General features: G+C 32.2%; 1 protein-coding gene across 4 annotated transcripts in view; it reads left to right on the top strand.

Moving 5' to 3' along the window:
- LOC130894010 (connectin-like) overlaps window positions 1-13,651 on the top strand; it is a 395,417-nt gene that overhangs the window by 214,392 nt on the left and 167,374 nt on the right. For 3 of the 4 annotated variants that reach the window (XM_057800512.1, XM_057800514.1, XM_057800515.1), the window contains one exon: window positions 8,308-8,418. In XM_057800512.1, the coding sequence (XP_057656495.1) occupies window positions 8,398-8,418 (21 nt within the window). In that variant the 5' untranslated portion in view covers window positions 8,308-8,397. Of the gene's footprint in view, window positions 1-117; window positions 176-8,307; window positions 8,419-13,651 lie in introns of all 4 variants that reach the window. The other variant, XM_057800513.1, reaches the window with a different exon arrangement.

Here is a 13,651-nt window from a genome sequence, read left to right on the forward strand (position 1 = left end):
AATAATTTGATACTTCTTTCACTTACTTATTATATTTGAATAAGAAATTAGAAACTGTTATCAAGAAACAGAATATCTTGTTAAAGCATAGTATGTAATGAAGGTATTATTTTTCAGGCACGTGTTCGTTCGTTGAAGGTTGCGAATTGGACGGGAGAAAATATTTATGAGGAAGGTGAGGTCTAATTGTTTAATAGAGAAGTCTAGAGGACAGATATGATTAGATTGTCTAGCCAAAATGTTCGGTTCTCATGTACGAATCTTATTACAAAGACAATATTCATATCCGTATATAAAGTTGTGCGAAAGTACATAATAAAGAACATGGCACTGAATATATAGAATCCTGGTGATCAGCCTAGTTCTTTAAAATTGGAATATGTTATTTTGCTATAAACAACTATTTATGCTTGTAACTCAACTTACACAGACATCCTACTCAGTTATAACTTTGAAACAGACTGGGAAGCATACCGTAACAAAATCAATGAAACAATGAACTCACAATTTCAGCTAACAGCACAAGCTGCTACACCAAATATGAAACAAAAAAAAGGAAATAAAGATGTCCCACTCGAAATAAAGAGACTAACAGCAGGAAAGAGACAGGCTCGGGTAAAATAACTTCAATCGACTTAGTCATAAATTAAAGGTGAAACTTAAAGAAGTAAGAGATGCACAATTTGAAAAATACGTTGCTAAATCAACAAAAACAGATAAATCCATTTGGAAGCCAATAAAAATTCAAAAAAGCCCAAGATAACAGCTTCACCTGTACGAATAAACGAACATAAACAGTGGGCTAGAAGTGACAAAGACAAAGCAGATTTATTTGTGAATTATCTCACCACAGCCTTCCAGCCACTAAGTCTCGAGACAGACCAAGAAGTACAGCAAAACTTAGCAACTGGAATAAATACAAGAATTGACTCCAAGAAGAAGTACACAAGGAAATAATATTACTAAGCCCGAAAAATGCTGAAAGAATTGCCATAAAAAGTGGTAGTCAAGCTAACATACATCTACAATGCAATTCTGAGACTCGGATACTGGCCAAAATCATACAAAGCTGCACATATCATATTGATTGGTAAACCAGACAAAGACCCAACCAACGTGTCATCTTACCATCCAATATGCCTGCTGTTTTCCTTGATATTGGACAGGCTTTTGACAAAATGTGGCTGCTATACAAAATTAAAAGAACCCTTCTCCCAAGCTACCCACTTTTGAAATCTTACTTAACCAACAAAACCTTCCAAACAAAAGTTAAGGAGGAAAAATCCGAAAATTATACTATAGCAGCAGGGATGCCACAGGGTAGCGTACTAGGCCAACTATTTTACATACTATATAAATAATATATACCAGAGACACAGTATACAACAACAGGAACTTTTGCTGACGACACAGTCATCCTCTCTACTGATCAAGAACCACAAACAGCAGCAAAAAATCTCCAGGCTCATCTTGACCAATTACAGGTGTGGCTACAAAAATGGAGGATTAAAGTTAATAAGACCAAATCAATAAATGTAACATTCACGCTACGTAAGGGTACATGTTCACCAGTTATGTTAAACAATTTGGAAATACCTCAAGCAGATAGTGCCAAATACTAAGGAATCCACCTAGACAAGAAACCCAAAAATAGATCTTGATTACAGATCGCGTTCAGTTTTCAAAAGTAATTTCAAATTTGGAAAACATGATCCACAAAAAACTTTTATCACCTTTTTGTGCGTTAATACTTCCATGATATTGATTTAGTTTTACAATGATTTCTGGATGTTTGATAATTGTTTTTGGGCAGTTATCATTGATTAAATTAATAAGCAATTTTCATGCTGACATTCCGAAAAATTTTAGAACTGCAAATCTCAGTAACCTATCAGTTACGCTGTTCACGAAAATTGATAAAAAATAGTCATTTAAGGAGAATAAATAATTTTTAAATTCAAAAAACCATAGATAAGTGAAACAACCCGTCAGCTGAATCCATTGTAGAGGAGTAGAAGTAAGAAAGGAGTGCCAATTTTTCGAAAAATAAGATACGTGCATAAGAAGGTTCTATGTCCTATGGACTATGTCCTATCAAATGGGTCAAATGCCAGGACTACAAATTCCATAAGAAATCAAGCAAGATAAATGGCGCTGTCTGAAAGTGATCGGTCATTTTCGCAACAAAGGTGTGAAGTGCCAGAATATGTTTAGTGCCACGCTGCACGATATTTAAAAGAGGAAAAACCATGCAAGATATAAAAAATATCTCAATTAACCAGCTACCAAACATAAATAAGATTGGTGATAGCAAGAAAAAGCACTTAAGATCCATGATTCCATATCTACAAGATCATAATCACCAAGATTTTTACAGTAATTTAACTAAGTAATGTATTGACACAGCCCATTTCCCAAATGTTTTACTTATTTGAACAATTCTTTTGAAATTGTTATTTTTTTTCGTTGTTTGTGTTGTTTGGAAATAAAACGAAAATTATTGTTTTTAAATCTCTTTTTAACAAATTTGGTACTCTTTGTTACTTCTACTCCAGTTTCTGAATAACAATGAACATGATCCGGGTTAGTTCCCCAACAATCAGATCGCGTTAGCTCGATCATAGTTTCCGAAAAGTTCTTGACTGATCATATACACCAACTGTTTTGACCCTCGAGTTACAAGGAAAAAATGTCTCATTTATTGATTCTTCCGCATCATCGCCGTAACTGTAAGTACTTGATTATAATGGTGTTCTTAATTGTTGACGTAAACTGGTCTAATTCCATAGACTTTGCGCATCATTATTCAATACATGAATGAAAATATTTGAACCATTATTGCGGGTGTGAAAGAAGTAAATATCCAAAATATATACATTCGAAACTACTATTGAAACCGCTTAAAGGATTCACTTTAAAAACAGAAATATTCATGTTTTTGCGCTTTTATCTTAGAACAATCAGAATAAAGAATCGTCCGTGCGTGTCTTCTGCAGTAACTCACCACAACTTCCATTAAAAATGCGTTTGGATCTTCTGCCATTTAAATCACTGTTATTGTGTTAGGTTAGGTTAGGTTAGGTTATTGTGTATTGTTATTTTTCTGTGAGTTTGAAACCAACGCGTTCTACACGTAATGCAGCGATATATCTTCTGTTCTGTTCTCATTGTCATGATTCATTCGAATTTGTCTCTGATTGGCATTTTTCTGATTATAAATATAACAATGTATCATGACCACTAATACCTAAATACAACAATACTTAATTAGTTTCACACATTGACATAAGCTTATAAGCTTATTGTCTGATTGCTTCGTATTGTATTAAATTGATAGATTAAAGTGATTAGCTATTTCAGTGTACCTGCTCTTTCTTTTAACAATGTGATCTTTGATATGATTATTTTTTGATAAACTACGACATATACAAACTTTTTGCTGTTTGAAAGTTGTTAAATTTATTTCTACTACTCAGAACGTTTCTGATCCTTCTCACGATGCACTGTCTATTATTTGAGTAGTGCTAATAATATTTCAATATTAACAATAATATTGTAACAATGAGTACCATAGACTATTTCAAGTAAATAAGTAATGTTGAAGAAAATAAGAAATATAGGAACTGCTTTTCGGATTTGATATTGTAGAAATTTAATACTGTAGAAATAAATCAAGGAAAACAAAAATATGCCGTTCACTATGTTATTAATTCAGCTGACCGAAACATGAGCAAGCATGATCACTAAACATATTTAAAATATACCTTATGTATCTAAAAATATCAAATAAAAACATTTGGACACAATTTTCTGGGACAACCGATACTTTTACAAATAGAATTCGTATATTCTCAGTTGCAAATATTTTTTGCTAATACAAATATATATCTGGTGCAGGGACAATAAGAAGCTCTTGAAATTGGAATCCCATCATAACATAGTTTTCTTCCATTTATGTGACTATACGACGCGGTCCACTAATATCCTAAAAAAGTGAACGTTTTCGCTGGTATCATTAATAATAAAATTATTAGCCCTCATTTTTTTGGGGGCACAGTTAATGATGAAGTTTATCTAGACTTAGACTAGACCTAGGTTAACTTTTCCATGCCTACGTTACAAAGATGTTAATCATTCAAATGAGATAGATCGATCTATCTACTAACGAGCTCCACCTCATTTCGCACGTACAGCTAGACATTATTTAAACAAGGTTTTTCTCAATAGGTGGATTGGGAGACGTGGAACGATAGAATGGCCGGCTAGATCCCCTGATTTGCTCCTCTCCATCACTTCTTATAGAGTGATTCAAAGTTGTACGAGAATTCCAAAATCTTTGATGATATGAGTGATAATCAACATCTTCTTTGGTAACTCATGTTTTGTTGAATAATCTACCAGTGTTGACATATTTATAATTCTTTCTCATCCCTCTTAGCTTTCCCTCTTCACGAATTTGTCTCTGTTGCTCCTTAAACATCTTTTATCAATAATTTTCCAATCCTGCTTCGTCTATAGATCTGCTTTTGTGTGTCAAATGGAGTTTTCTCTATCATACACTCAATTCCACATTGTGATCCTTTTCTCCACGTTACTGCTTGTTCGTCTTTTGAATTAGAACGCTTTTTAACCGTTAAGACGGTAATGTAGGAAGATATAACACTCTATCTCCTGCCATTATTCTTATTTCAATCTATCGTCATCAGCTTCTGGGAAATATTATTATCATCATATTATTTATCACCAGATTTACCATAAGCAAACTTCAATTCAATCATTGAAAATGAAGCCGTTAGTTGTTCATAAGTATATTTTTTCAAGAAAATAGTAAGCAACCATTTCCATAAATGAATACTAACATTAATTGGGAATATATTTATTATAGAATATTATAGAATAGGAGTTATTTTTTTCACAAACAAAATTGGTGTTAATTAGTAACCTCCTTCTTCTGTCCATATAAGAAAATTTTCTTTTCTATTGTAGCTTTAGCTTCGAAATTAAAGTTTTAAACGAAATTGAATGACGTCAAGTATACATTCCAAAAGCTAACGTGAATTCAATTAATGAAAAAAATTGTTGATTAAACTTTCACTGCTAAAGTTAGCTTATTAACATCAAACGGGAAATTTCTTTCTCTCCGAGGAAACTTCCGGAAGTATTCAACGACCTATTAACCATCGTAAATCTTCTTAACAACGCTGTTGCCCCAAATAAAAAATACGGTATAGTTTGTAAAACCAGTTTTATACTGAAATGACTTTTTTTACACTGGAGTATACAATCTACTATGTATTTTATGACCAGAAGAATGGAATCTTGGAACTGTATCACTTAATTGAGTCAATCTACACTAAAAATTAACTACACTAAATTAACTTCTATAGCGGCTATAACGAATTGTGTAGGAGAAAATGAGATCTGCAAACAATCAGCTTATGCTTATGGTTGAATTCGACCTTAAAATGTCCCAGAATATATAGGTATATATGTATATTGATCCAGTTACTATGGATATACCGGAATTACGAACTTCTGGATTCAAATTAAATCCGCTGTATATTAAAAGCGGCTCATGCAATGGAATAGGAAATAAATGTTTGGGCAATCGTAACGTCGACTTTAGTCAAACAAAAAACTTCGATAATTCGATCTCAACATTTGTTCAAACTGCTCTGATTTAGTTGCTTGTGGTGTCAATAAACAGCTGCCGTACCTGGAAGACCCTTCGATAATATCTGGTGGATTGTCCCATCTACAATTCAATTCAATAAATTTCCTTCTTAACTTAGCAACTAGCTGTATACTCGACTTCTATATCACCTATATGGATGAGAAAGTTGAAAAAAAGCAAATAATTTTCAAAAAAATGATACCTTGCTTTAGAGTGTTAAATATAATTTCATGAGTGATAGTCGCTGTTAAGCAGCTATACCCAGATCTCAATCCACAGTCATTTGAAGGAAGGGTTCTTTTATGATCAGCATGACATCTTATTTACTTTTATAGTATTATCTCCAAAATTTTAGACAATGGAAGAAGATGACTTGTGCTTCGTAAGTGGAGATATTCAATAGGTCTGGAAATTTTAGGTAATGCAACTACAAAGGCATGTTATCAGATATTTGCGAAGTTATGCTGAATACATTCAATAAATATGTTACACTTATTTTGTTGGAATAGATAAGTGATATACAAGTATATCACTAAGAACAAAGTTTTCCTCTTTGTACTTTAGTGTATTTTTGTGCACGAATAATTTAGGACAAAAACCAAGATCAAAGATTTGATTCAGATTCAAACATATGTTCGAAAGATACACAATAAAACTGTAGATTTAATGGATGCTCTTTTAGAAAAAGACTACTATTTTGTGGTAATATAATTTTGCTTTTAATACACTATAAGCAAACCAAAAGTGCTGTAGATAGATCACATGAACTAGATGAGAAAATCAGTGAGAAAGCAAATAGGTGAGTCATGTCTACATTTAGTAATTTTTCCGATAATGCCGGCACAAATGCATACAAACCCTGAAGACCTCCAAGTATATTGACGATGAGACACCAAAATATTTCTACTTTCCCAGGGAAACGAGATGGAATATAAAAATATAGTTCGTCGATATCTAAACAAACGAGAGTGATTTGGCGGTGACTTCATTGCATTTTCGCGATGATTCGTAATTGTAGATAAGTGATTGCTTTTGAAAGAACTTAAGACAGCGAATCAAGTTATACTGAATATTCAACCGAATGAGGACTTGCGTCCTCCCAGTCCTAACTTATAGCGCGGAGACCCCGACCCCTTTATGTCCTTTACAATTGTTCTCTCTTTTAGACTGTCGAATGCTTGTTTGAAGTCGATGAAAAGTATTCGCATATTAATGCTGTGCACATAGCTTTTTTCGATTATTTCTTTAATTGTATGTATCGTATCTACTGTTCATTTTCCTTGTCAAAACCTTTTTGGTATTCCCCTATTTCTGATTCCACTACATTTTTCAGTCTTTCATTTATTAATGTTGTTAGTATTTTGTATACGGTAGCAAGCAAACTAATATCCTTATAATTGAACATATGTTGAAATTTCCTCCTTGGGATTGGTATAATCAGTCTAGTAGACCACTCTCGGTATTGCTTCAGTTTCCAATACTCTTTCAATGATCTTGAATATTTTGTATCTTAGATTATCTCCTTTTATTATTTTACTCACTATTTCGTCAAGTTCTCCTATTTTATAGTATTTCATTCTGTTTATCATGTTATTACATTCCACTTCCGACGGTTTGTCTTCATTTTATAGTATTGTATCATTGTCACTTACATCATCTCCTTCGTATTCACTGTCTTCTTCGTTAATAATTTTTTGAAATACTGACTCCTTTCATTGGTTAATTTTTGGTTTAATATTGAAGTGAATTATTTGTTTAACGTTTTTTCTGAAAAAATTTCTCAACAACTAATTTCATGCAGCCTTAATTATTGTCCATGAGATGTAGACATCATTTTGATAAAAAAATTTCAATAAATTCTATGTTTCTATCAATAACGTAAGTTTTAACTTCAGCCGAAATATCTAAAAATATTTAGTAAATTACAGAATGCTTACTAGACCACATAACTCCTAAAGTAGTACAATAATCGAAAGTACGATGAATTATTCCGATGGAGGAATTCACAACTCCATCACAAAGCACTCATCTTCATAAAATCTGAGATGGCGAAACTCACAACTTTCTCCTTAAATAGTTGGTAAAAGTGTTTAGTTACTTGAAATAAGTTCTGTAGTATATGACTTATTGGAACTGAAACAATTAGTTTATATGCCTCACGTGAAATTTGGAAAAAGTGAGTTAAGAGGTTTCACAATAAAGCCGATGTAATATTTAAATCAGATAATTACTCAGCTTTTAGGGGTTGAATGCTTGATCGGAAACAAATATCTACTATTAAAGGAGCATGTCAAAATCCAACATCTGGTTCATACTGCTTTTATTTGAAAATACATAAAAAATTTCTAAGCGATTTCTATAAAATCACCCAGTTTTGATTTTGTTTAGTATGATGGTTGTTACGTTACATTGAATTCAGTTTGTTTCATTCCGACACTTTGATACCCACCTTTCTGGAAGCTATGAATAATGAAGTTGAAATGGGAGGACTTTGTTTTTTTTTCCTTTCAAATGATCTTTTAATACTATTTCTCTCATTTATTTCCAGCTACGTTTATTCCCAATAAGAATCGATGAGAGAAATTTTGAGAATTAGAAATTATAAGTATAAGTTACTTATTTCCTTGTTTCAGAGCTACACAGATGTATATCGCCATTTTTCCTAGCCTACCAAGAACAGAAACTCCTAATCTGATACAAGGGTGCATTTAAAATCAGAATATATGTCGAAAACGATATTTGGGGTAAGTTTTCATTTGATTTTATTCCGAATTTCTTATAACAAGTGGATTAATATATTTGAAATATTAAATTCTTCTCAATAATTAGTATAATTGCAGAATAAATAAATAAAAATTAGTCTATTACTACGAGAAATGTAGTATTATTATTGATAAATCTATGAGTGTGGAGAATTATCTAATATACCATTGATATAAGTGATAAAGTTCAGTACCTTCTCTTTCCTTTCAGAATGGATTTGCAAATTTGAGGTATAATAGTCATTATTACTCTTCATATTATTCACATCTCACAGTATGTTTCAGAATGCTATGCCATATCAAAGTTTCATTTTTTCAAATGAAAAACCCTATATTCTATTAAGTATTTGGAATCAGCCTTTCCTATTACAAAAAGTAACCAACAATTTTCCATAAAAGTCCCAACAAACTCAATACCCTCTACAATGTAAGAGAAATTCAAGAATGAAGATCTGTAACGACCAAACAATCGAATAGTGAATAAAATTCTGGAAAATCATTTATTTTGTTAATATTCATTTAATCTGATTACAAATACATTATTTTCTCGGTTTTTTCAAATGAATCTTCCTGTATTTTATGTTATTATCAAAAAGTACTACTAACATACTTTCTATAGAACCAACATTACCATTCTTGAAATATTTTGATTTTTCAGTTTAAAACAATGATTATATTAAACATTAGAAATATTTTCCATTCTATTTGTTCTATTTTTCATATAAACATGATACAAATTTTCACGACGCAATTTTGTGAATAGTGTTATGTATGGTAATGTATTCTAATATTAAATTGATGGAACTGAGTCAGGAGTCGACAAATAAATGTCTTTTTGACGGAAACAATATTTTGATATATTATAAACTCACCGGCAAAACCTCTACCAGATGGATCGTTAGCTCTTCTCTGCGATTTTTAACAATTTCTTAATGAACTTTCTTATAAACCTGTTTTTATTAGCTTCACTTGATATGAGCTGAAATATCAGTCTCTGTGATACTCTTTCGTTAATACAATTGAAATTAACATTGTACAACTTCACCCAGAATTAATTTCAAGGAGAAATGGTGTCTTTAGTCATCATCCGAATACTAAATTTTGTTAACTGTTCATTATAATAAGTCAACGTGATTATATCTGTTAATATTTCTTATTCTGAATTCATAAATCCTCAGTTGCCAGATAATTTTCCGACATAGCTTTTATTTTATAATTGAAATCGATACTAACTTCAGATAGTGTATTCATTAAATAATAATCTGCAAAATTCACGAAATGATTAGAGAAATTTCCATTAATATAGTATAGAAAGTCACTTGAATATAATATTGAAAATAATCTTGAGTTACTTCTCATTTCAATAATTTTATTCGTGGAAATACATCAAGCGGATAATTGATGGAAAAAATAAAACTCGGATGAAGAATACGAAACTCTGAGATCAAATTAAATCAACCAAGAAACTAAAGGAGAGTTTATTCTACAAAGGTAATGCATAGACCAGGGATGTGAATAAACTTTGTCGGTTCGAAGCTTAAGCAAAGAAGAAAAGTTTTTTTTTAAGTTTTTTGTGGAACAACTCACAAGAATAACACAATGTAAGTTAGTGGATATGTTTCAAATATAATAGGGATGAACTTGTACAATTTAGTTAATAAGTCATTCAAAAAAACGAAAATGTGAATCGGTTATATGTAGATAACTCAAGATACTCGTCAATATATTCGACTCAAGTTCAAATTATCTGGTAACAGTTCAAACAAAGTAGACAATCTGCTAGAGGAACTTACTTGGTGTGGCTGACGCTACAAAATATTTTATTTTGAATCCTTCTAAATACTTAAATATTCGTTGGAAGTATTACCAAAAATATCCTCTCAGTTTCTTCTGGTTTCTATTATCACAAACTATGATTCTTCACGTTATTATCGCTTTCAATGAGTTTGGGACTTTCTCATTAGGAATTCGTAAACTGAAAGAAATTCTTTTGATAGAATTTGCTAGGATATAGAATGTTGGGATAATTTGTTGGAGTGGGCTCTGATATAGAAATTGCTCATCTGCTGGAATGGGGTTGTAGTAGTTGCGAGGTGTTGTGTTTGCTAACTTTTCTGGAGCAGTAAAAACGAAGATTTGGGAATTTTGGCTAGAAGGAAACGAAAAGAGAGCTCGCAATTAAAAACGGTTCTTCTCGGTTTTTTCTTGATTTTTTGAAAAATTTAAGAGGGCGGGCGGGTACAGCAGCGGCTGCTTTATTTCCCTTCGTCGGCTATTTGGCTGGGGAACCGATTCAACAGGTTTCAAAGAAACGGCAGAAAACCTACAACACTGATGATTGACGGAGAGTGTGTAGGGTGGCTGTGGAAAGTAGGATTTTCCATTAACTGTTCGCTAGCTAGTTCATGTAAGATACATAAAAAGTATAAAAAAGAAATTGATTTTTCAAATATGAAAGGTAAATAAAGTGCATCCCAATAAAATGTTACCAACTCAGGAGCTCAAAGAAGACCGTTTTAGAAGGAGCACTTATCTATGTAGAATAATAATTTGTTTTCTAATGAGAGCACATATACACTTCACGGGGATGTTAATCGTCAAAATGCCGCTGTAGATCCATGAGAATCCTTACTAGATACGAGAAAAATATACGTGACGTTATAAAAAACTCAAAATTTGGACAAAAATTGTTGGTAATCGTTCCTTTCACATTGATGGTAACTCAAATATCTAGAATTGCTCTAAAATAATGTCGTGTCAACTTTGAACAACTATTCTAATCCAGCAAGCCCAAAATTTCCTGCGAATATAATATAGTTTCAGTAATATGGTACTCCGCCCAACTAGTAAAAGCGTAGTAGAAACTTTTAGGACTGATAACTTTGGTTAGCTTTCGAATTCTTCCTAATTCTTCCTAATGCTTCCTAATGCTTCCTAATTCTTCCTAATTCTTCTCTAATCATTTAAACCGCGACTACAGTTTATGTTCAGCCCAGGTAACTGACATGTCCTCATTATGTTCCTTGGTCTAAACCTATGACTGATAATTCGATCCTAATATCTAACCGAATCCTTCTTACACTACCTAGCTACTATTATAATTGTATAACGAGAATAAAAGCGCTAGTTGTAATTGACCTCTTCATCTATGAATTGAATCATTTATTTAGCTTCGCTAATTTTGTATTTTTCTGGTAAGAAAAAAATTATAAGCCTTTTATTTCCGTATCTATTATTAGATATAATGCCTGGAGAGCCATGTGGAAATTTCCCAACTATTGTATTTGCGAAACTCTTAAGCCTATTATTATTTGGATCATTCGAACTTTCTAAACAATATTAAGTTGAGCTATCCCATCGCACAATTCACAGAGGGATTTTCGTCTCTTCTCAAAAACGCTTAAATGATAGAATTAGTCCGTTGTCGTGATATTCTCGTTCTCCTTCCTACGTTACAACCTCAATCGCATATATTTAGCATATATTTTCAGTAATTAAACATCTTCTGAATTTCTTCTAGATTCTCGGTTGGTAATTTTAATTATAAGTATAACTTCATTAACAATTCGTTTTGTTTTTCCATGCTTCTTTCCATTCAATTTTAAGAAAATATAATTTATTGTTTCATATTCCACATTATTCATTAGAACAATTCTAAATATACTCATCTGATAGGCAGCCGGTTTATTTACAGAATGTGGAGAAATATATTAATTTGGCTCGTTGATTTACAAAGTGAAAGGGTATACTTGATCGTAATATATCCTGATTGAACAGATAAACCGAATATTGAGTACATACTTCTGCGTTGCATGGAACGAAGTTATTGAGCTGAACCTATGCATAGATTCAATGTAATCAATAAGTTTCTACATGATCTGATAACAATGAAATAGTCCTTTTCTATTGGCTTTCGCACGTTTTTCAATGAATTATAATACCAGAATTTCTCCAATGAATCAAAAACAATGTGAATTGGTCATTCAAATTTATTGTATTTCCTCTAATAAATAACATAGTCTCATTCGTTAATTTCCTCTTTCGTACGCATTGAAATATTCAGATGTTAAATCTTTATGATTGGACCATTTAATAATGGGGCGAGCCTATGCATTTTGTAGACATAATTCCTTAATTAATCTGTTCTTCTTAGTTTCTATTATCACTGTCCATCATTAGTTTTTTTTTTTAATTTAAAACCTCCAGCTAAGATATCTTATTAGAACGATCGATATCAAATCTTCTTTATCACGAAAATTCAACTTTATTAAAATAATTTCTTGAACTTGAATATATTCTTTTTTCAATGGAAAACGTTAGAAAAAATGCGAAACATTTATAACGGCACACTTTCAAAATCGCTTAGAAATCTACCTCCACAGAAATTAACTAAGGGGTTTATAGTTCACATTCCATCAATAATTACCTGCGAGCTCATCCCGATTTAGAAGAAATTTTTTTTTAATTAATTTCCTTATGACCTTCCTTCCCCGGTAGAAGACTCTTTGGCCTTAGTGGAAGTATATAAATAGCTCATGATCAGATGGGGTGAACAATTAATATCAAATTGGATGCCACCAGCTTTTTAACGAGCGACGTTAAAAACTAATAAAAAAGACGGAAAAGCTGGAAACACCTTATGAATCAAATTGATGAAAAAAGACAAACTAAAACTATCCATGGGCACGATTATTCAAATTAATACTCATCGCTGTGAACAACAAACAAAGTTTCAGCAACAAATAAAAAGAAAATGAAAATTTTCTTTAAAATTTCTCCTGCTAATAATATACTTCCCACGCGTGCCAAAACCCCAAATCCCGCCAATAGGTCTCCTATAATTACAAGGTCCAGGCGACTAGCTCCCCAGTTAGCTCAAGACCAGCAGTATGTTAGTGGCGGTGTAGTTCTTGAGGGTAAGCATATTTATTATTTCTATTTTCTATTCCGTTGAGTGTAGTAGGCAGATTAGGACCACGAAATCTGATCACTTTTTACCAATGAACAAATAATCACTCAATCCCCTCCCTTCGGTTGATAATGGCTCTAAATGGAGTCAAAACGTAGAGAAATTTCAAAATTCCAACGCGGTTCAACGTGTGAACCTGGTTATTTTGTTCATAATCCTGACTGCGGGAACCTGGCTGAAACTTATCTATGGAAATTCGAAATAGTTGCAGCCCTCAACTGGATTCCCAAATGTTTGTATATGTTG

This window comes from Diorhabda carinulata, chromosome 5, assembly GCF_026250575.1.
Source record: "Diorhabda carinulata isolate Delta chromosome 5, icDioCari1.1, whole genome shotgun sequence".
NCBI lineage: Eukaryota > Metazoa > Arthropoda > Insecta > Coleoptera > Chrysomelidae > Diorhabda > Diorhabda carinulata.